This window comes from Ctenopharyngodon idella, chromosome 5 (genome assembly GCF_019924925.1).
Source record: "Ctenopharyngodon idella isolate HZGC_01 chromosome 5, HZGC01, whole genome shotgun sequence".
NCBI classification, from domain to species: domain Eukaryota; kingdom Metazoa; phylum Chordata; class Actinopteri; order Cypriniformes; family Xenocyprididae; genus Ctenopharyngodon; species Ctenopharyngodon idella.
The window spans coordinates 13,649,918-13,675,807 of record NC_067224.1 but is presented as its reverse complement, the minus strand read 5'-3'; the positions used below and the strand labels follow the sequence as shown (position 1 = coordinate 13,675,807).

The window sequence follows — 25,890 nt, the reverse complement described above, 5'->3', positions numbered from 1 at the left end:
ATTTAAAAAAAAAAAAAGCGACTCGGTTCCAACTCCATCTTTGCTCTGAGTTTGAATCACTTTAACATGTGAAATGAGCATTTGGGAATGCAACATACAACAACCATCTTCCCATAATTGTAATGAGAAGCACTTATCAGAAACAGAAGCTTTAAGGGCTCCCTGCGGTTTTCTGTCAAAATAAATGTTTGATGGTTTAACATTGGTTTAAAAGTCATAAATATTAGTATTGTAAATTTTACAGTTGCAATGTAAAAGTAAATTACTATTATGATTCTTTTTATTAAAGAGTGAAATATTGTGATAGAAATTTTATAATAATACTAATAAGTTAATTTTCAAGCCAAAGGCAATGCCACCACATGAAGGTAAGCATTAAGTCAAGAAAAGGTTTTAATGAAGTTTTTAAAGTTGAAATGTATAATGCATTTTCAAATGTATTTGTGAAATGCGTATAATAAAACACAATTGTGGAATATATCATAAATGAAAAGCAGCGTTAAGTGTTTGAAAGTTTGTCAAAATATGATGTCACATCAAGAAAGTGCCAATGCACTTGGTTGGGGTAATGATTTAGGGAGTAGTAACAAGGGTGGAAAGCAATTTCACGCTGATTTTGGAATTTGAATGACAACGTAAATACACTGCATAACTACGGCGCACCTAATGGGACATGGTAACGGAGAAAAAAAAGAGATGGAAGTGCAAATAGCAATAGATGCTATTTACAGTAAATTAAAATAGCAGCGTTTTCTTAGCGATATGCTATTTACACTAGGTGAAAATAGCGATAGATTCTATTTACACCATGTAAAAGTATCAGCTCTTTTCAATAAGAGTTAATAGTAATTAGATGCTATCTATACTTTATATTGGCAGATACTATTTGCAGCTCAGTATTTTTGTACATTAACAGGATGCAATAATATCATAGAGTGTAAATGATTATATTTAACCAATAAACATTTTTAATATTATTGAACACTCGTTTGCAGTTTATTTCCACTTTTGAACATTATTTTCATTTTTATTGAAAATAAATGTGAGCTCGACAAAAGGCGGATTCGAACCCACGTCAATCGCGTTAAAAGCTGTGAGCCTTACTCGCTACTGCTGCGCCACTGAAAACACATTTTTAAAACTTGAGTGGCCCAACCAGACATTGGTGGGCAGAGCTAGTTTAAATAGTGTTTGCCAATAAAGGACGCTATTTGCACTTAGTGTAAATAGACACTCCAAAATATATATTTCAACACTTTTGCATTCGCTCGCAAATGTTAATGCGTTCCCCAGCAAAACTTTGCGCTTGCTCAGAAAACCTTGTAAAAATGTAAAAATATTGACAACAAAAACATCGATTTTTTTTTTCCTCCCATCTCATATTTTTTTCCTTCACCATGTCCCTTTAGGGGCTCCGTACATAACATAGAATGACCTGAATGTGTCGTTAAATTTTATGAGCAAATCTAGGCAACTCCTATTCCATTTTACTCTGTATTGTTTTTGCAATTATTTATTTTTACTGGACATCATGATGGTAAGAAAGACAGTTAATTGACATTCCTATTCATCCTTGTGTAAGCTTTTGCCCTATAGCTGCCCTTGGCAACTAATGCCAAGAAAGACTTGCCTATTATACAGTGTTGTTAAGGCATCCACTGAGTGGATCAACGGACATATTTCCTCCTTTCATGCCCTGGAGGACTCAAAGGATACATTAACATCATATTCAATTTATACGATCAATAAATGCTATTAAACACTGCTGGCCACCAGAGCATGTGAGCGGAGTGGAGCGCGAGCGGAGCGGAGTGGCCAATATTTCCTCTAGAGCGGAGACAGTCTTTCTGAAGATTCCGCTCCGCTCGCTCAACCCAGAATGCCCTGAACATCAAAGTTAAGTATGAAGAAGTAGACCTAGACCTAATTGAAAGGGTGTGTGGAGAAACTGAGTTAGCAAAGATTCATTTTGTGATGTAATCACAATGAAGTTCTTGTTTGTACTTTGTTTGGGGGTAAAAAGAACTTTGAAATATCTTCGCAGCGTCATACTGTTAATGAACATCCCGATGTGACCATCTGAGATTAATACGCGAAGTGCGCTTTCCTCTCAATAACAAAAACACACAACAAATATGAAAAAAAAAATTGTAAGAAAGCATCTGATCTGATCATAGCGATGTGGACATGTTTGCACCAGCTCTGTAATTCAGCACTCTCCAGTCAAGGATTTTATTTATAGCCTACCACTTTATACAATATGGCCTATTTCTTTAAAGCCACAAATATCACAACTATCTATATGCCTACTATGATTGAGACATGTATTTAAGAAATGTATTAAAACAGAAAGACATTGTTTCCACCTCAAAGGCCGCGGAAACATAGAGGGTTCGTATGTTATGCACTTCAATCCGCACCCGACGTTCTTGGTTTTGTTCTCATGTACTAAATCTAGGCAATTGGTTGATGAAACATTAATTCAAATTAAGATTTATACAAAACAAAATTCACTTTAAAGAAAGGATTTCTACAAAATAAAACTTAATAAAGTGGTCAAAATCATGTCTGACATGTCTCCTGTACGGTGTACATATTAGGACATTCTCACACCTCAGTCATACAACGAAAAGGCATCATGCCTCAGACTAAAAGGATTCAGTCATCGGACAAAACGGCATCACGCCTCAGACTGAAAGGCTTCAGGTCTCAGGAAAAAAAAACGTCAGGTGTCAGGTCTCGTATAATTAGGCATCGGATGAAACAGCCTCAGACCAAAAGGCATCAGACAAAACGGACTCAAACAAAAAGGCATCAGACAAAAAGGCATCGGATGAAACGGACTCAAGGTCTGATATATTCACTGCAAAGTTCTTTGTTTAGGGTAAAACCAAGTTGGAAATAACAACAAAAATGATGTGGATGTTTGACCAGCTCTGCATTTCAGCCATCTTGTCTTTTCACATCACTTTTGCCTACTTAGCCTAATACAATAGATTACTTTATTATGTTCTACTATAAACAAGGCTCTTAGTCTCTAAGTTTTGTATAACTTTCTATTGGCTTTTATCCCATCATAATGCCACCATAATGCCATCATAATCCCTTTTTATAAAAAACCCTTTTTTTATATTTAACTGTATTCTCAAATTGATGGTGTGTGTGCATGTAGGCCTATGTGAATTATGTAGAATCTATCTATGGTTTATTTTATGTAGGCTATTTATGTAATCCCTGGGCAATGTTCTTTATGTTATTGATATTCGAGCATTAAAAACGAATAAAAAAAAACAGAGAGAGCGAGAGAAGGGCCGAAAGTAAGCTGAAGGCTACCTGATATTTTATTCTTACAGCTTTAATTAAATATTACACTGGTTAGGTTATATACAGAAAAGAACATTACTATTTAACATTGGTCTGCAGAAAAACAGCAACGGGCTGAATGAAAATGTAATCGCCTCTCTGACAGTAGGTGGTGCTGGAACAGCAGAAATAAAGCCGTTTCCCTGGTAACCTCTGTACACAAAGCAGTTGTGCTTATAACAATGCAGCTCGAAAGATTTTTTACTTCCCTTATGAAAATGAACCATGGTTTTACTACAAATAAAACCAAAAACATTATTGTAGTTAACTATGGTAACCACAAATTAACCATGGTTTTAACTATAGTTTATGGCATTTGTAGTAAAACTATTGTTATACAAATACAATAAACCTGCCAAAAAAAACATAGTTGCCACACTTTTACTATAATAAAACCATGGTTAATTTTCGTAAGGGTCACAATAGTTTGTAACATACAAGCTAGTTGCAATGTGTTATTTAGCTAACTTTTTAAACATGCAAATAAAACTAGCGAATAGGCTAATACAAATTTACAAAATAATCTCAGTGGGACATGTTTTATAAAACTTAGTATAACATTTAACAGTTAGAAAACTGCGTGCATGTGACGTCACATTGAGGCGGCGCAATTCGTTTCCTTCTGAGTTCGTTTCATCCGATGCATTTTTGTCTGAGTCCGTTTTGTCTGATGCCTTTTTGTCTGAGTCTGTTTCGTCCGATTAATTTATGTCTGATGCCTTTTTGTCGGAGTCCGTTTTGTCTGATGCTGTTTCATTAGATGCTTAATTGTACGAGACCTGACACCTGATGTAGTTTTTCCTGAGACCTGAAGCCTTTCAGTCCAAGGCGCAATGCCGTTTTGTCCGATGACTCAATCCTTTTAGTTTGAGGCATGACGCCTTTTCGTTGTATGACTGAGGTGTGAGAACGTCCTAATATGTACACCGTACTCCCGTCATTTTGCGCATCTTATAATGTAGTGTCTAACTCATGCTGTTCACTTTTCATAATCAACATAGATGAAATAAAAGAATGAAAATATATATAATATTATAATATTTAAACATAAATATGAAACTAAATTGGCTACGTTTTCTTTAACCCTGTTCAACGAACGCACCGGCGCATTCTGCTGGATTTTTCGACAGCGGAAACAACGCCGTCATTTTTAGCCATACAGATTAGTGTAAGACAAAAGGGTCTACTTTTATTTGTGTACACTCACAATAACATCAAAACCTTGTGCCTTTTTAAAATAAAGAAAATAAACGGCGCGCCTTCAACTGCCTCTGTCTTAGCGAGAATTCTGAAACTCAAAAATGAACTGAAACTCAGCGAATAACCTACTTATCACTCAAACATGAAATATATGTCTAAATAAATAAATAAATAAAACAATTCTCATTTGAAACAAATATTGTCCTGCAATGTAATCTGTATGAAATTAATTATCATTAATGTGATCACACCCACTCACAGAGCGCTCTGTTCATAGGTAATGTGCTGAGGCCATCTATGTAAAATGGTAAACAATGCCCAACAATGCATCAACAAAGGCTATAGTACAGTACATAGAAACTTCATGTCGGAGCGGGATTTGAGCGAACGTTGTTTTACCGGTGAGTGTGAGCGACACACAAGTGGAGCGTTCTCTTGGGCCGTGAGCGATTGAGTGGAGCGCGCTGGCATAGAGCGGAATATTGAGCGGAGCGTCACACCGCTCCGCTTCGCTCACATGCTCTGCTGGCCACCAACACCTCTGGACTGTTTACCTTTAGGGTTTCACAGGTTTATGGGTTTAGACATCAGAACATTAAAAATCTCCATTTCCACTATTACAGAATTTTAATAAGGTAATGCAAGAGAATCAAGGTCTAGAAGAGATGATTATATTGAAGGTAAAGTGTCATAAATACTTATATTTACATGCAATTATATACATAATTGTTGACATGCAATAAAACATAATAATCTTGGTAAACTCAAAGAAGCATCAAAAAAGACATAACCAAAAACCAATTCTCTCTGTGTGCTACTTATAAAAACTATTTTGACATTTTTGCACAACTCTACAGCTCTCTCTTTGCTCATCTCTCATATTCAGCTCAACTGCGAACACAAGTGCCTTTGTGCACCATTATCACAGTACACTTAAGGGCAATAGGCTGAATGGGTAGTTGGAGTGGATTACATTAGAGGACATCATTGAACAGATATGAAACCAGCCCTGCAGAAAGCTGCATTAGGTCCATAGAGCTTCAGCACACATTGAAAGAACTGCTGTATAGTGAGATGAGAGCTGGGTGTGGACTAAGAATAAAGAAAAACACTGTGAATGATCAATCTGCCTAACAAAACCATAATGAAATGTTGAGATGAGATTTGCATCTAGATTGAGATATTGATTTATTCCACCTTAATAAGTGATAGTGTGCTTGACAGCCTCAGGTACATGTTAGGCAAAGGAACTTCAGTCAACAATCATATCAGCATTATATGACCATAGGGTTGTATTATTTAAACTCATTAATATAGTTAAACTCATCTGTCAGTTGGATCCAACAATATTTAACAATGAGATGTAAAATAAGACATGCATTCAAAATGAATGGATGGGGTGTATTAATGAAATAAATACACATTAAATATATGAATATGATATAGGCCACACAGAGCAAATGTGACAATGAAAATACATCCTTTTGCTTGTTCACCGGCTCTTTAAAAGCCACAGGTATATCATTTGTCTATAAAGGCACAATGCGCTTCAAACAAAGCACTATATTTGACTGTCAAAAGAGTATTTGACACACAAAATTATTAACTAGTCCAGCTTTCTGAACTGTTGTTGCATTAGGCTACAATATAAAATTAATATCTACAAGCCTAAGTTTCATTTTTTAATGTAGCCTAATAAAGAGCTATTCTACTGGATGCAGCACCCTCCTGTCAGTCATATTAAACTATAAACGTTTTAAGTGGCTTTAGTAGTCTTTGGGGCAGATTAATATTGCCACGGCATAATCAGGCAGATATGACATTCCTGTAGGCTATTAGATGATCAAAACGAATAAAGATGCACTGATATAATTCGTTCAAGACTACTTGAACAAAACCGCCACCTTTAACACGCAAGCTCCACTAAACACGAAATAGGATGGTTTTTGATAATTTCGTCTAATATAAATAGCCATTAAGCGCATTCGTTTCGAATTATTCTCAGTGAATGTGGCGCGTGCTGGAGGATGCTGCAGTTTTGTTATCAAACAGTGTCACACACATGCTGCTTGAAACGGGACTGCGGTACCTTTGGCCAGCATCGCTCTCAAAAGAACCCATCGTCCGAACCGGCACCGCCGAATTCAGCCAAATGTGCTCGAAGGATTTCCTGGCTTCGGTCTTCCCGTCCGGGTCGATTTCGGACGGCGACTCGGTTCTTTTGGCACCTGCCATTCTTCAGGCTCACAAGTTACTACCAGCTGAGATGTACGGGGACTGTCAGCGCGAGTTCATGCTGCACTTTACCGCGCGTCGCATCGGTAAATACACCTGCTACCGGACGCGCGTATCGCGCTCACGACGTCGATGAGGGTAATCACACAACACACACATTCGCGAATGAAGAACTGAAGAAGCGCGTGGAGTCTTTAGTGCTCAATATGGTCTCAAGATTCTCCAGCCTACAGCCTCAACTGCGCAGGTCCGGCTCAGAAGTGTATCTGTACCGAATCACATTACCACATCAAAACCAAGACATCAAGCTTAGCCACACATTTTAATAATGCTGAATAATACAGCCTTTCCGGTATGAAATCAATGGAGAGATGAAAGGTGAAGATAATGGGCTGTATAAGTTATGCATTTCCGAGAACAACATAATCTGCATTTAAAAATATTTAAGTGAGGCGAGAAAGAATTATTTAAACAAATTCAACTATTCATCCAACCTAAAGTCTGTCTGCCACTGCAACACATAAAAGATTTGTAAAGAATGAAATGAGACATTTTGTTTTTCGATTAAATTGTATTTAGGCCTATTCTTTATTGGTAACTAAATAGCTATTGGGTGCAAATAAATGTGTAACAAACCTGAGATTTACACTAGAGCAACTTTAATGGGACAGTTGTGTGTTAATTTAAGGTTCAGATAATAACAATGGAGTTACATAATGAGCACCGAATAAAATTTTCTGAAGAAAATGCTGATTTAACTTGCCGCCATGATGCTAGGGTGTTGCGAATGGTTGCTTTCATATTGCTATGGTGTTCTGTGTAGTTGCTTATTGCCCAACTTAAAAGAGCCCATCCCCAATTTCTAAGATATTCTCTGGCCTCTAGTTGATTGTCAGGGTGTTGCTATGCATTGCTAACATATTTTGAGTGGTTGTTAGCACATTGCTATGGTGTTTTGTGTAGTTGCTACTTGCCAGAGTTAAAGGATTAGTCCACTTTCAAATAAACTTTTCCTGATAATTTACTCACCCCCAAGTCATCCAAGATGTTCATGTCTTTCTTTCTTCAGTTGAAAAGAAATGAAGGTTTTTGATGAAAACATTCCAGGATTATTATATACTTACAGAAAAAAATTTAACTGCGCTGCGTTCGTTCCGTAAGTTGAATAGGGTAGGCGTAGGACATACAGCGTAAGCTTTTTGAAGAATACAGAAATGCGGTTTTGGCGGAGGCACTTAGAAGGCGAATGTTTGTTTATATAAAGCATATACAGTTGTATTTTTTTCGAAAATGACCGATCGTTTCGCTAGATAAGACCCTTATTCCTCGTCTGGTATCGTTTAAAGCCCTTTGAAGCTGCACTGAAACTGTAATTTTGACCTTCAACCGTTTGGAGGCCATTGAAGTCCACTATAAGGAGAATAATCCTGGAATGTTTTCATCAAAAACCTTAATTTCTTTTCGACTGAAGAAAGAAAGACATGAACATCTTGGATGACATGGGGGTGAGTAAATTATCAGCACATTTTCATTCAGAAGTGAACTAATCCTTTAAAAGAGCCCATCCTCAAGTTGCAAGATATTCTGGTCTAGTTGGTAGTCAGGGTGTTGCTATGCAGTTGCTAAAGTGTTCTGGGTGGTTGTTAGAGTGATGCTATGTGGTTTTTATGGTGGCTAGGTGGTTTCTAGGACGCTGTAATAGTTTTATCCCATTTAGTCTGCTGAAACATATCACACACATCCTCAACAAGTCAAGTGAAATTATGTTTATTTGTATAATTGTTGTAGGGTTTGCTGCACTGTTAAACTGAATCAATGAGACATGTTAGATAAGAAGTACATTATCTTTTTACTTTTAATACAATTGATTTTTCAATTACAGTTCAACACTGATTTGATGAACTGTATATTCTTTTTCATTATGACATTCATTATGTGTAAAGCATTTTCCTTTAAAGGCACTGTTTATAGGCTTACTAATAACTACTGTAGGCCTACTTCAGAAACCAAACACCTTTTATATCATTTATAACAGCACATGCAGTGGAAACCAAACATAAACACGCAGCTGTAAGCAAAGTCGTGAAATCTTCACGAATAGAGAGTACGGCCCACCACCTGAGTGGGAGTCTCTGTTCTTGTTCAGTCTCTGCACTGAGGATGACGATTATGTAACACTAGATTATGAGAACAGTAGACAGGGGATTCCACCAATGAAATATCACAGTGACACCCTGTGGTCAGAGGAAGAGCAATACACATTTTTCTCAATCCTCCCTGACAGTGTTATTATTCTACGTCCTGATTTTTCTGAGTTAGATGCATTCCTGGGTCAACATATTTTGTTGATCCTGGAACAATATTCCTGTCTGAAAATGTACCCTACCCCTAAACCTAACCCTACCCATAAGTTATCCCTAAAATCAGAGGGAGATGATAGGTGAATAACACTGATGTAGAAGCACCTAACCCTGGTTGCAAGTCTATACTTAACATAAACTTTAAACTTGCCCCTCAAATCTGATTGGTTGATTGGAATGTTGTTCCAGGATCAACAATGATGTTGATCCAGGAACATGTTGCACTTGGTGAAATCAGGTTCTGCATTATGGTTACTATTGATTTTTATGAACTGTGTGAGGCAAACATTCAATGAGCTGAATCTAGACATTCACATCACTAACCAGATTTTAATCAGTTTTTCAATCAGTTTTAGATAATCTAGTTAAAAGTTCACTGCAAAATTTCCAGTAAAAATATCAAAATATCCTTAAAACAAGATACATTTACTTGTGAATCAAATTGTGTGAAGACCTTTCAGAGAATATATTTAGAACAGAGTACATAGTACTAAATGTTTTTCTCACCCCAATAAAACTTTTTGATTTTAGGATTTTATGTGTCAGTTATCCAAATCAATTAGCCAATAGTGCAAAAATGTAATTCATAATATATTCTCTTATGTCTCTTATGTTTTTCTGCCATAACAGAGGAAAACTCTCACCCTTTAACATGTAGAAATACCTTCAATTAACAATGACCTTAAAACACTACATGATGTTACATGATGCATGATGACTACATACAAGTACCTTTATGGAGTACTTAATCATGTTTTATGCACTGCAGTACATGTTACTAGAGTAAATTACAAGTTTTACAATGTGTATTTTACACATTTTATGTGCCTTTTTGTATTGTAACTCCAACATAAAAAAAACCCTTTAATAACCTCTAACACTTGCTGCAATTCCTTTTATGCTTTAATACTGTACAACATACTACATATCCCCATCCAACATATTTACCTGTACACATATAGAAACATGCTAGTCAATGCAGCTTTTTTTATTTGGCTACAATTCTCATCTACTTGAGAATGTGTCATCTACATTTAATTTCCTTCTTCACTGATAACTCCTGTCACCAAGACAAATTCCTTGTGTGTGTAAACATACTTGGCAATAAAGCTCTTTCTGATTCTGCTTCACACTATATGTGTCTTTGGTGAAACAATCTCTTGATATTAAAGAGACGTTCACCCTAAAAATGAAACTTCTGTCATCAATTACTCGCCTTCTTGTTGTTTACCTATATGACTTTCTTTCTTCTGCGGATGAAAAATGAAAAATGGTTAAAACCACAGAAGATTTAATTATAAAATATATAACTGGCTAATACCTGTGGTAGCTTGTCTTATAAAACACATTACCTATATGTTGTAGACCTATATATTTCCGGATTATTCTTATCTGCTGTTAATCACATATTATCCGAAGGCAAGCAAACAAATGTTACACAAATTCAAAAAAGCACCGCAAAGTCAGAGAATTCACAGCAAAGCATCTGACAGAACAGACCACTAATAACTAAACCATTTCCCCGTTCAGAACAGCAGATGGAAGTCTTGAGTGCAGAGATGATTTCCTGTCACTACACATTAGCACGAGGCTGAGAGCTCCAGATTCCTACAGCAGCTGCCTGAATCAGTGCGAGAGCCCTACTGGGCACAGTCAGCTCACGGCACCAGCGAAATCAGCAGAAAACACGCCTGTGAGAGAAAACACTTGCTGCATTTCCTTTAATGATCTTCTACAGATATTATATACAGCAAAGAATTGGATTCTTTATGCCTTCTGGCATAATATGACATCCTTATCCAGTCGAGATACAGCATGTGTAAGATGCTCCGGTCTGGAGGGAGAATCATGCAAAGAAAGCCGACGGATTTTACAGATGGATGATTCAGAATATGGCTCTATGCACTGCGCAAGTTCCACATTACTGCTCTTCATTAAAGGGAAGCAGAGATAGAAAAACCAAGATAGAGACAGTCCAAAAGACATCTAAATGAGAGGAAGCATTGCTGGCTGTAATTCTAAGATTTCATGACACATTTCACAAGGAAACTGAACATCTTAAAATTAGTAATTATAGTCATTCAACATTACTGTATACTTGAAAGCCAGGCTTAAACTGCAAATATAGAACATTACAAATATTATAACAACTTCTAATTGTATAAACTTTAACATAAACCTACTATAATAAATGTCACTTTTAGCTGTGCCTTTTAAATGGTGTGTTTGATGATGTTTCTGTCTCTGTCAATACTCTAAGCTCTTGCGGAGCGACAGATAGCTGTAATGCTAGCCAAAGGATGTGGGGAAAAGACATTGGCATAGCTACTTCAGGAATTGAAAAAAATGGATGGAGCATTTGTGTTAATTATTTTTGACATTTAAACAGGAAATATTATTTACAGAAATCAACACCAGTCCTACTTAGAATATTATTTTAAATTATGTATTTAAAATTGGTAGAAAAGTCAAATTCCATAACCAGAGCAATCACTCTGAGATTGTATTTATTTTAAACAACACCGCCAGGAGAATGAATGGATACAAACAGATCTTAAAATTAATATTAAACAGCCGTGTTATTACTGAATGTTAGTTTAGTAGGGAAATGTCTGTATGTAATTGCTATGCAATCATCACAATATTCCAAAAATACAGATGGGATTTCTTGGCTAATCTCTTCATAGGCTGCCATTTTTCAGTAAGGGGGATTGAATAATTAATCAGGGAGATGATATTGTACTGTCGTCTTTGTACAGTGGTTTGAAATTAACACATTTACACAATCAGAGAAGGACTCTGTCTCACTGTTAACATTGATCACAGTCTTTGAATGCAATTCAGATGGCAAATGATGCAGACTGCCTGTTTAAACTGAGATAACGGGTATCATAGTGGTTGTCTCTAATATAAGTTGTCATGGCCACAACACACACTCAGTGACCATAACATTGTTTATTCATGGTCATGAAATGTGCACACCACCCTTAAAGGAACAGCCACCCAAAAATGAAAATTCTGTCATTTTCTCAGCCTCATGTCGTTGCAAACCTGTATGACTTTCTAGTTTCACTTTATTTTGATGGTCCCTTTAACACATTCTTTTGACTATAAGTAACATTGCACCTACATGTCTGCTAACTCTCATTAGTGTGTTAGTAGAGTATTAGTAGCAGGGCTGCCCCCCGAGAAGAGACTGAGTTGACCAAAATGTTATTAGTCGCATAGTCGCAGGAAAAAAAAATCCACAGGAAGTGGCAAAGTCATGCAGTCTGTGATGGACAAATGGTTAACAGCTGGTCTATGTGGTAATTACAGTACATCGGGTAGGACATCCAAACGCTCGCCTATCATTCACCAACCTCAAATATGGCTTATCATATGAAACATGTAAGTAGTAGAAACTTTACATGGCCGCTCACTTTAACGTTAACCTAGAAAAAATTATATTATGTACCCTGAATAGTAGCGTGCTTCCTGCTTGACAGCTAACATGGAGGTGCCAGTGCGATCACAATACTTTGTCATTTTTGGTCATACAGATAAGAGTAATACATCTTTTGAATCTGTAAAGTCTGATTAGGCTATGTATGCATTAAAGGTTCTTTATTATGATTTAAATGGTTTATTAATAAATGTGCGATTAGTCAACTATTCGCTTAAAACAAACGACTACAAGTTGACCAGAAAAATCTTTAGTTGAGGGCAGCCCTAATTAGTAGACTGGTAGGGTTAGAATAAGTTGGCATGTAGTTGCAAAGTTACTCATAGTAAGTAGAATGTCTGTTGGGGGAACATCACAATAAAGAGTTAGCAGATATTGAGCAGAAAGTCTACTAATACTCTAATGAGTGTTAGTAGACATGTAGTTGCAAAGTTACTCATAGTCAACAGATTGTTCAAAAGGGACCATCAAAAAAAAGTGTTACCGACTTCCTTTCTTCTATGGAACATAAAAGAAGATATTCTGAGAAATGTCTCAGTGTTGGTTGCAACATATGCTCATTGGAAAAACATGCCTCATACTGCAGTTTCAAGCTGAAATGAACAGTAGTGGTAGCAAAACACCATCAACATTTATTGCTTTTCACAAAAAAAAAAAAAAAATATGATTACTGGGCAGATTATTGGTTAATCTGTTAATCTTATTGGTACATTCAATATTCATGAAATTGGTTAATTATCACATAACCAGCTTCAAATGTATATCTTTTCTGACATAGTAAACTTACTTGGTAGCTTACCTAGCACAACATTGCACTTGCAAATGTTCAATTAAAGAGATCTATGACTTGTAGAAGCAAGCTAAACTTGCATGGCTTCATCAGCAAATCTATTTTTATCTCATGTTTGCTTTTGTTAACACAATTGGTTAAGTTTAGTGTAGGTGGTCCATTATTTTTTAAATACGATAGATTATTAAGCTTTTAGCTTTTCAACTGCCGTGGTACATACAACAACCATCATAATAAAAGTTGTCAGATTCATCCGTTTTTGGATATTACTGAACCTGCTTTTAGCAACACTTACTAGACATTTCACTTTGAAAGGTTGTGAAACGCACAAGAACCCACATAATATTATTCTGCAGAAATGTTGCCACAGGCAACGGTAACATTCTTAACCCTTTTTCAGTTTTGTTTTGTTTTAATCATTTTGACTATGTTAATGCCAACTGCAAAAATTGTGTGTATTTTTATTGGAATTTTACTATTTCTCCCCCATTTCCTTTAATAAATCCATTTTACACCAGGTACACAACATAGTTACACTCAGGACCTTAAGGACAAAAATGTCCCCATTGAAACCCAGTGAAACTGCAATTTTTAATCCTACGGCCATTTAACTATAAAATAATGCAGTCTTTGTTAATAGGCTTTCATTCTTTTGGCAAGGCTTCAAAATTAAAATCTTTACTATTTTTTTTACCAAATGGTGCCATTTTCTCAGGTTTGGCCTATAAAGCAAATACTCACTTTATTCCTGTTTTCTGCTTCTGCATATTATAGAGCCAGTTGGATAAATTATGTGGCTATAATTGTGTGGGTGTGTTGGTATGGATGTCAGAGTGTGGTTTATATGTTTATATTAAAAAATTGTGTGTGTGTGCATGTAATATTTGAGAGGGTAAAACTCTACTGTACTGCAAATCACAAATCCAACCACTGTGTGTACCAGTGGAGCTTTACTGGCATCTAATGGGGAAAATTTGGTACTGCCCCCCAAACAAAATCTTACTGAAAGCTCATTTTTTGAGATATCAACCTCGAATTTCGAATACAACTTTTTTAGATTTATGGCTTTGATTTTCTAGCAGTTTTAGTGTTCAACATGTTTCATAAAATATATATTTTATATAAAATATTGTTTATAAATCATTTTCATAAACTTAAACCTCTATAACTTTTTTTCTTATTTCACTTTTTAAACATTTTTACTTCAACAATAATCTGCCAAGGGTCTTCTTCAATATTAAAACAAACTTGTGTCTGTGCTTCCCAGCTTCAAATTTTTATGACAGTTTTTGAACATGGACATTTTTGTCCTCTTTGGACCTATGTGTAACTTTTTTTAATTAACGCCCAAGGGTTAAAAACATTATTTACTGAAGACAGAATATTCATTCTTGTGTGAAAACTATATCCTGCACTCACAATCACATTCAAGTCAAGTCAAGTCACATTTATTTATATAGCGCTTTTTACAATGCAGATTGTGTCAAAGCAGCTTTACAGTGATAGAGGGAACATAATTTTGTCTGTAAAGCAGCTCTAGAAGAAAATAGTGTCATTGTCAGTTCAGTATTGATTGATTCCGTTGTAAAAATCATTAGTTATTAATTTAGTTCATTTATCTATACAACAGTGATGTCATCATTCAGCTCAGTTCAGTTTGCATACAATGGTGTCAATCAAAGACTATAGAATAACACAAGACATGTCACTCGTATTGTTTTGAATGGGAGAAAGTGTAACGCACAATATGGCGGAATAAGTCCCGCCTTCAAAATAAGAGCCAATCGCCGACTTGTAAAGTCATCGCGTCACTGCAGCGGCCGTTAGAAGCACCGGTTTCTATAGAAACAGTCAGACGCGCGCCTCCGAAATGAGGCACAAAAGACGCGCATTTAGGTCTGTGCATGCACATTAGCTTGATCCAGCCTGAAAAATGCATTTTTTTTGTCATGATTCGAGCGTTTAGAAACTAAATTTATGAGCCGGTTGTTGTTAGATTTCATTGGTGATTTCAAATATGAAATTTAATCGTAAGGTTGGCGAACAGTTTTGGAGAATTTGATGTTTCCCCATTCAAAGAGATAGGAGCTGCATGATGCCCAGGATGCCCGAGAGGCGTTTCAAAGATGGCCGCCGAGTGAAATGACTTGTCTTAAAGAGACTTTGGTGTCAATGCAGGCAGATCAAAAACATTGTTGAATATCAAGATTCCCACAATATTAATGATGTGTCAACATCAGTTTCTGTTTGGTGCTGTTCACGGTACAGAAAACCGGTTGCTTTAATTGTTCCTTACAAAACTGAAATGTAATCTGACGAACCAACTTAATATGTTCCACAGAAACTAGATTATATACAAGCATAAAATCATCTGTTGGCACTGTGTAATATGAGACGGCAGTATAACATGAGATTAAATGCAAGCGGTTTTATTTTCTGGTCTTGGGAAAATTACTCAAGCTCTAATGAGAGGATTGAAATCTCCACCTCCACTAAGCAGCATGTCTCCCCCTCCACTGAATAGCTCTTCTGGCTAACCTCTGAGACATCTCTTCACACTCGCTGAGCCGTGTGACACACACATACACACGTTCTTGCGCTTTTGCTCTCTCTTTCGCTACCTTCATTAAAACAGCTTATCACATTCGACAGCCAGGGCTTCAACAATGTCAGCTAATTTAATTGTCAAGCCAGAGGTCTTATTTGCAGCACTACCACAATCTTTTATTTGGAGAAGTATGTCAACATATCATAATGGATCCTTTGGAAAACACACTGATGATTGCATTTATAACAAAAGTTGTTTTCTCTCTCTCTCTCTCTCTCTCTCTCTCTCTCTCTCTCCAGATTTTGCCAAGTATCAAAATCCAGGTGGACATAATACAAGCTAAATTTGAGCATTATCTAAAGAAAATGTGATTGATGCTTGCCAGTGCAAAAGTTGATACCATGCAAAGGTTGCCAGGTTGTTGCTATGCAATTGCTAAGGTGTTCTGAGTGGTTCCTAACATGTTGCTGTAGGTGTGGGTGGTTGCAAGGGTGTTGCTGTGCAGTAGTATAAAATAAGCTTGACATTTAGGTTCAGTCCCATTTCTACCCCTTACCCTACCCTTTCCCCTACCCCTGCACGTGAACGTGGGAGGGGGAAGGGCCAGATAGCCCTTCATACAAAGATTTTTCGGGGACCCCACTTCAAATGAAGGGGTACGAGAAATTTCCCTACACCAGCAACATGGCTGCCCAAGCGAACAAGGAGACCCGTAAATAAGTATTTTTTGACATTAATAAGGATTTTAATGACAAATAATCATTTGTTTTATGTTACATTCAATCTTGTGTTCATATTCATGGTCATTTTCTTCAAAGAAACATTTGCAAAAAATCATTAAAGTTCTCTATCGTTACACCATTAAAGGGTTAGTTTACCCAAAAATGAAAATTCTGTCATTAATTACTCACCCTCATGTCGTTCCACACCCCTAAGACCTTCGTTCATCTTCAGAACACAAATTAAGATATTTTTGATGAAATCAGATGGCTCAGAGAGGCCTCCATTGCCAGCAATGTCACTGAACCTCTGAAGATCCAGAAAGGTACTAAAGACGTCGTTAAAACAGTCAACATGACTACAGTGGTTCTACAATAATTTTATGAAGCGACGAGAATACTTTTTGTGCACAAAAAATAAAAATAACGACTTTGTTCAACAAGTTCTTCTCTTCTGTCTGGGCCTCTGACGTGTACTCACAAAAACACCATGACGTAGAAGCTGGCGTTCTGACATATGACCCGGAAGCGCAGCACTGTGTTTGCAAGCAGAGGAAGACGCGCTGTATGTAAGCTATTGAATTCTACATTTATTATGCTTTAGGTCTTGGTGTAGTGTTTAAAATGGTGCTAAAGTGTGCATTTCCTGGATGCCTGAACCATGAGAAATGAATAAGAGTATGTAAAAGTGCCTTATCAAAGCCGCAAAATGAATGGCTTACATTTCACCATTTCCCATCAAATGATTCTGAGCGACTGAAGCTATGGCTGCTGGCTGTTCATCAGGATGTTGATTTACCGCTTGATTTACCGCCACGTCAAACAAATGAAGTTGTGCAGTGGACATTTTTCACCAGACGACTTCAAACCAGGTCAAGGAAACACTCAACGACTTCTGAAACCAACAGCTGTTCCCAGTCAAAGACTGTTTATGTACAGAGCGCTTCTTCCTCTGCTTGCAAACACAGTGGCCCAGACAGAAGAGAAGAACTTGTTGAACAAAGTCGTTATTTTTTTAATTTTATCTTTTGTGCACAAAAAGTATTCTCGTCGCTTCATAAAATTATTGTAGAACCACTGTAGTCACGTTGACTGTTTTAACGACGTCTTTAGTACCTTTCTGGATCTTCAGAGGTTCAGTGACATTGCTGGCAATGGAGGCCTCTCTGAGCCATCGGATTTTATCAAAAATATCTTAATTTGTGTTCTGAAGATGAATGAAGGTCTTAGGGGTGTGGAATGACATGAGCGTGAGTAATTAATGAAAGAAATTTCATTTCTGGGTGAACTAACTCTTTAACTGACTGCACGATAGTCCCACAACATATTTTCATGTCTGATGCCCAGTGACTTGAAAGTATACCATTTCAGAAATAAAAGTCCAGTGGCAGGAAATTTGCTTATCTTTATCACATTGTTTTCTTGTGGTTACATCCATGAATACGTGAACACGATGTAAACGAACAGTGCTTACAGTTCCATGCTTATTGCAACATGATCCACCTTGTATGTTCTGTATCAACCAGAGATGCCTGAGGAAACCCAATGGTTCATACGTTTTTGAGCTGAAAATGAGCAATGTTTTCTGAAGTCCAAATACAGCTGACGACGGCATCTTGGAGGTTTGTGATAAACATCAGCACATCTCCTTTGACGTAGGTGCTAGCGATGACGTATGATGATGTGTAATGGTTTAGGAGTGGTGTTCCATTTCTTAGGGGAATATTTTCACCCCTAGTCCTTGCCACTCTGTTTCAAGAGGCAAGGGGAAGGGGTAGGGGTAGGAGAAGGGGTATAAAATAGAATTGGGATTGGGCCTTAGTCATAGATTATTGTCAGCAAACAACCCTACATTTGCCACACTTATAAGAACATTCTGGGCATACAAAGTTGATTTACAAGAACTTCAGAAAAGGGAGGACTTCAGTGAATGCAGTTGAACGCAACCAAGTGGCTGTTGTGAAAGATGGATATTCTGACAATAAATGGCAGTCGCCCACTCAGTGTGATGCAGAGGCTACTTTGGCCTTTAGTCTAGACTGCATCATAGGAGGAACAGCTGAAGAACAGCCCTAAAGCACCTTCACCCTTCATAATCATGCCAGCACAGGCTCAGATTAGCACACTGGAAAAACACCTCCACACTGATGCAGTCAGATTGACATCATTTAAAAGCCCCCAGACTGCTTTCATCATAGATCATTTACTTTATGTTATAAATCACGTACAGCAATACATATTCAGTCTTACTAGCTGATATAGATATAGGCACTGCATTGTAACAAATCCAACAAGTAGCTGTTGTGCTCATGGGCTTTTTGGAAATAGTTTGATGCAATATTATGCAATAAGTTACTTTTGCTAGTTTAGCCAGAAATCAGTTATCCATCATCAGTTTAGACTAACAAACATTATAATGCCCACAAAAACAAGCCTTTGTATGTTGTTGAGACCATCTGACATCAGTTTTGTGAATGAAAATGAATTCATAAGTGAATATATACACACACACACACACACACACACACAGATTTTATGGGGACTTTCCATAGACATAATGAGTTATATACTGTACAAACTGCATATTCTATCCCCTAACCCTACCCCTACACACAACCCTCACAGAAACCTTTCTGCATTTTTACCTTTTCAACAAAAACAACAACAACAAAAAAGAAAATTTAGTATGATTTATAAGCTGTTTATAAATCATAAATCAAAATGTCCCCACAAGGTCAAACATTTCTGGTATTAGTAATCTTTGTGGGGACATTTGGTCCTCACAACATAGGGTTTACCAGGACCACACAGACAGACAGACACACACACACACACACACACACACACACACACGCACATAAAAATGTTCAAAAATCTGGTTTTTAATACTTTTATTCTGCAAGGAGGATTTAAATTAATCAAAAGTGACAGTGAACATTTATAATTTATAACATTTATAATGCACAATTGATGGTGGTGCAAAAAGTAGCAAAAATAAATTATGAAGGCATGGTAAAATAATTTCCAAGGCCATTTTAATGTGACCATTATGCATCAAAAGGGTATTGAGCCCCAAAGGAACATCTCTGTAGAACACACCCAACCCTATTTTGTATAGAGATTGTTTAGACTAGAATGGTGCATTACTTTTGCTGTTGTTGATGAGGATACAATAGCTTCCACTGACAACCACAAAAAGGTGAGATTGATGTGATTGACTGGAGCAAAGTCACCTTTGACTGTCTGAAATTAAGCTGGAAAAACTACTACTAGTGCTCTGTACTGTCAATTTGGCATGAGAAAATGTCCTCTGTCCTCTTCAACTCCCACACAATATATAGGTGCATATATACATGCACATAAACAGTGAAAACATGAGTGTTGGGATGGACAGAAACTGTAATGGAGGGAACAGTAATGCATCTGAGAGAGCAAAATAGTCAGAGGAAAGGACCTCTGGGTAACCTTATAGATAATCACAGGACTTACAAGCACACACACATACACACAAACAAACAGCCTTAATTTCTGTGTTCAGAACAGACACAAACACACTTTCCCACTCACAATTTCATAATTGAAATGACAACATGTGGAGATTCCCGACTTCACGCCACGTTAAAGCATTAGCCTTTGACTCAAGCGCACTCACACGCACACACACACACACACACACACACACACACACTGTAATCTCTAATGATCGAGGATGATCAGCACCAAACTGTTCTGTTGCACAGACAGCATGCATGTTGATATGCTATGACAAAAAAAATAGCCTGCTTGTGTCACGGTCATGTTTAGATTCACTGTCTTGTTTAGTTTCTAGTCTCGGGTTTCATTGTCTGTATTTGCCTGAGTTCTAGTCACTTATTAGTTGTCTTGGTTTCTCATTAGTTCTCACCATGTTTCATTGATTGCCTTCCTCCAGTCTATTTAAGCCTTGACTTTTATTATAAGATATTACATCTTACAATCATGACAATTTTTCCAGTGTAAAACCAAGCGTAATGTATCTTCACAGAGAAGACATGCTAGTAAAAGAAGTCATCAGTGATGGAATGAGCCCACAATTACAGCACTCACACACGGCAGGATATTGCTTTCTGTGTGCTTCGTTTCTAAAAGAGCTCGAGTCACAGTTAGAGACTTAGTGTGAAGATAAATAATGTAGTGTTCTTGTTAAATTGACCTGGCCTTGCCTGGCCTGGAAAAGAAACTTAGAAAGGGAAAAGTTTGAAGTCAGCAGTCTCCCCTGAGACATATGGACCACTTACAACCTGCCAGAAAGAGCTTAAATAAGTGTGCAATTGTTGCCATAAACATTGCAAAACAATTAAACTGAGCCAGTGAATCTTATAATGTGACTACCTGCTTTGACTAGCTAAGAAATGCAACAGAATGAAAGAGTAATACAAGAACAGAAGCAGATGGATTTCAAATAAACAGATCAATGATTTGTGGCTTGCGCCACAATAGAGCACAAATTTCACACACCAGAGGGAAAACTGATACTGTGGCAACTACACCAAGAAAACCACAGCAGACTCAGAGCAGCCATGATGTCTGTTATAGCTAGCTAAATGATGCAGAAATAATGTATTTCTTGTGTAAATCATTGTAAAGAAACATTCAAAGAAACAGAGATCCCACTCAAAGCCCAAGGATGATAACGTTTTCTTGAAAACATAAAGGTTCTCCTGAATTTCACCTCTGCGTTTTTCTGTATGCATGATCAGAAACAACAGCTCACAGCTATTTAAATAAGTTACAATGGTTCTCTTATACCCAGGCAGTCTTGACTGTACTGTATGTCACGGCCTTGAATCCATCACAAAGCGTTGAGTCATTGAGCAAGATGCAGAAGAAACATTTACAGTGTTTCTTCAGCCATGCATTTCAGCCTCTATTTAACTTCAGCACCACAGTGAAGGACAGCTCCCCATAACCCAACACACACACACACTTCATGTTATTCTCACACAAATGGACAGTTTACACTCATTATATATTATATACATTATATATACATTATATAAGTCCATAAAGCAAACATAGAACATATACACCACATGTACATAAACAATTTGATAAGATGCATTTTATATCTGATATTATATAACAGTTAAAGCCAGTCCACAGGTTTGTCAGTCCAATAGTTTGATTGTACACTTACTTGTGTGGTATTGAAATTATTAATTATGAAACAACATCTGAAATGTAGTCTCTTTTTGTCAGTTAAAGTAAAAATGTGCTGCATGGGGAAACATCTACATGTTTATGTATGTTCACTCTAAAAAATGCTGGGTTAAAAACAACCCAAGTTGGGTTGAAAATGGACAAACTCAGCGAATGGGTTGTTTTAACCCAGTGGTTGGGTTAAATGTTTGCCCAACCTGCTGGGTAGTTTTATTTAACTCAACTATTGTTTAAAAATGACTGTATAATGAACCCAAAATATGTTGGAAATTAACATTTATTAATATGTTTAATAAATGAACATGTATTTATACATTTAATGAATAATAATTAAACAATAAACATTTATTAAATTGCTTATTAATAAATGTTCACCTTTTGATTATTATTGTTGCCTCTAGTAATTATGTGTCTGATTTTTAATTTCCAACCTATTTTGGGTTCATTTTAACCCAGCCATATAGTAATTTTTAAAAATAGTTGGGTTAAATAAAACTGCTCAGCAAGTTGGGCAAACATTTAACCCAACCGCTGGGTTAAAACAACCCAATCGCTGGGTTTGTCCATTTTCAACCAAACTTGGGTTGTATTTAACCCAGCATTTTTTAAAGTGTATGTATGTATTTATTTATTTTTAATTCATTAATTTGTAGTTTAATTTAAACCACAAATTATTTAGTTATATTTATTATTTAAAGCTGCACTTAGTTATTTTCCCCTTATTAAAAACATTTTACACATAAAAAATGAATAGTTGTTTTGAAATATTGTTTAAAATAATGTACACCCACATAAGATGATATCTAATAAGCAGACTAATTAAAGTTGTTTTATTTTACGAGGAGTGGGTTGCCTCAGTAGGGTCGATGCGTTAAGATCACATGACCAATTTCACTTGCAGAATAAATTAAACATGGTTGACTGTTGATAGTCCATTTCTACAATGGCATTAGTAGCTGTAAACTTTTACTTTTGTGTGATTCTGAATGTAAACAACAGTGGTGGAGCCAACAGTGATCTAGCCTAACAGATTTACATTGGGTTTCACCAACAAAGGTAGTTTGTATGAGTCAGATCAGGTAGCACCACGATTTCACTGTATATGTGTGCCTTATGAATGCTTTATGAATTCTTAAAATACACCTCCCGAGAGTGACCCGCTGAGGACACACAGTATGAAGTTACCTGTCATCATTCTGAAATGATTGATCCCCAAGCAGCAGATCTCTAAAGCGGTATCGTGGAGGTAGAGGAGGAACCTCAGAGTCCACATCGGCCATTTTCAGGGTGGAAATGTCCAGAATAACACCAGTATTACTGCTGTTATTCCTCTGAACAGTCTCCGTAGGCAACCTGAAGAAACAGACGTAAATCGTAAATACAATCATGTAACATACATTATGAATGCATACACATAATGTATTATTCATTAATGGTGTCAGGACTACAAATAAGCAATTGTATGTAAGGTTTGGTTTACCTGTCAGCAGCGGAGGGTGAGCATCGTGGCGGAGTCATGCTTGGCTCTGACAATATGCAGAGAAATGGGATGGATTACTGCTAAATGTTATAGTCACATATAAACATACAATTAATCCATGCAGGGTTACAGCACAAATACATTACTTTAGGCTTTTTCACATGTCCTGTAACTGTATGAGTAACTTCTAAGCTGGAAAGCTTTAACAGTTTCTATCTAACAGTTATTCAATAACAAGACATCTTTCACAGATAGTTCACTAGTACTCTTGGCCATAATTATACCCTTGAGGAACTACAATCTACGCACTGATTTTCACCTTTTATGTCATCCTCGTCACATTTTGTACACTGTGAAAACTATCATCTAGAATGTTCCCTGCATGGTTTCTATTAGCACTCTCAGGGACACATGAGTGTGTAATGACAGTAGTGAGCGACTGCATTAGTGTGCAAATCGCTGATGAGTGGGTGGAGGGTGATTTGGTTGGCCAAGGGGTACAATGAAGTACAGTGCATAAAACTCAGACTAAAATGTGCCTTTGCTCAAGGGTTATACAGTGCTCAGACGCTAATAAAAAGGACTGTTAAGGTTGTAAAAAAAAAAAAAAAAAAAAAAAGGTATTCCTAAGAGGAAAAATGGCAGTGACACAAAAAAATGCATCTGAGTGTACTTGCAGATACAGTGTTAATGCCTTTTGACAGGCAACTGAAAAATGTACTTAATAAGGTAACATCTAAACGAATTGGTTTTTATAAATAAATAAATAACTGGAAAAAAAACTGCCAGTAAAACTTTATTTTAATGTGTCCTTGTTACACATGATACATGTATTTACTATAGTAATAACCATAAATTAGGCATAATTACATGCAACTAACCCTAAACCAAACCAAACCCTAATCCTACCCTAACCCTAAAGTAAGTACATGTACTTAGTTAATATTACTCAATACTATTACTGTGTAATTACACAGTAATAGGGACACATTAAAATAAAGTGTAACCAAACTGACTACAGTGCATAACAAATCACACATATATTAAAGTAACTTATAAAAGTCAAATAAAAAAGCACAATTGAAGTGCTAAACAGAAGCTATACAGAATATCACCCAACAATGATATTCACAGTTAACAGATTTAATGCATTGTTTGGACAATTATTCACCCTTTATATATCAGCCATTTAGTCTCATTAAATTATAAATAATTTGACTCAAAAACAAAGATGTAAAAAATCTGCATATAAAAGCATTAATTAACAAAATTATTATTATTATTATTATTATTTGAATAGTCATCATCATCAATGATTATAATATTAATAATAATCTGTACGGGTATTATTGGTCATTTATTATTATTATTAATAAAAATGCAATATTTGTCCAGCTCTACTTTAAGGTAACAACATTAAAATAACATAAAAACATAAAAAACAATGAAAAATCGGTTCTGCATATCAGTTATCAGACACTTACACAGAATCTTCACCACCATCATCATCTGTACTGATATTAGTAATAAAATTCAGTATTTGTTCTTCTATATTTTACAGTAACAACTATATACTTTTACTTTTTATAGCGTTGTTTGCTTTTTTTCCTCAAAATAGGTTTTCAATAATAATAATAAAGCAATGTATGTTTTATTTTCACAAGCAAACCTACAGCACTACTTATGCCTAAAAGCAGTCTTCACAGAACAATATGATACGTGTAAAAAGTACTAAGCACAGCGCAATAAAACACGAATTAGTCATCCATGACATGACATGATGTCCTCACCTGCCTGAGACTGGCTGCGCGGTCCCATCATTGTAAATAACCGTGTTACTGGCGAACCAAGCGCCGCACATTTTTAACAAAAGCCACTGCGAAGTGTCCGTGAAGGACTTCCGACGGTAATGTCCTCCTGATAGATCCGTCCTCCATGGAAACTTGCATTAAAGGGGCGTATAACGACCCTGATTAAACCCTCCTCTTACAGACGACCACCACTGGGCGAAATTCCCAATACCTTCAACATCTCTGTTTCTTTTTGTCGTATGCGATTCAACTTTGCATCTATGAGATGCTGATAATGTTGATTATTATTTAAGCATGATAATATGTTGTCCTCATCATACAACCATCTAGAAGTTCACGTGTTCAGATTCTCTCTGCATCCAGTGAGCCCAAAACCTTGATTCACGAGAAGAAAACGGCAACTGCTGCGCGTCAGACGAGATGTAGAGCAGCAGGGAAATATTTGAGATGCTGTCACCTCTGCATCTGTTAGGTAAAGCCACTAAGTCATCCGTACAGCCTCTCTTCTCTCTCCTTCAAAGCTTATATCGCCATCTCCTGGACCACCTGAAATCCTCTGCAACACGTGCATAATTAAAGAGACAACTAGGCGCATGCAATCTTAATCAATTAAACTATATGCACCACAAACATTCACAAAGACGTCAATCATTTCATGCTATGTGCATTCTTACAATGAGCTGCTAACCAATCAAAATCAAGCCCTAGATGAGGCCATTAACTTTTAGATGCAGTTAATT

The 25,890-nt window shown here is 36.6% G+C and overlaps 1 protein-coding gene across 15 annotated transcripts in view; it reads right to left on the bottom strand.

The window, feature by feature from the left end:
• kcnt1b (potassium sodium-activated channel subfamily T member 1b) overlaps positions 1-25,630 on the bottom strand; it is a 95,145-nt gene extending 69,515 nt beyond the window's left edge. For 4 of the 15 annotated variants that reach the window (XM_051895535.1, XM_051895528.1, XM_051895536.1 and 1 more), the window contains exons 1-3: positions 25,130-25,628; positions 23,340-23,385; positions 23,045-23,212 (exon numbers count right to left, since the gene is read on the bottom strand). In XM_051895535.1, coding sequence (XP_051751495.1) covers positions 23,045-23,212; positions 23,340-23,385; positions 25,130-25,160 — 245 coding nt within the window. In that variant the 5' untranslated portion in view covers positions 25,161-25,628. Of the gene's footprint in view, positions 1-6,652; positions 7,091-23,044; positions 23,213-23,339; positions 23,386-25,129 lie in introns of those variants that run through there. The other 11 variants (XM_051895531.1, XM_051895533.1, XM_051895538.1 and 8 more) reach the window with 5 other exon arrangements.
• Positions 25,631-25,890: the final 260 nt, after the last annotated feature.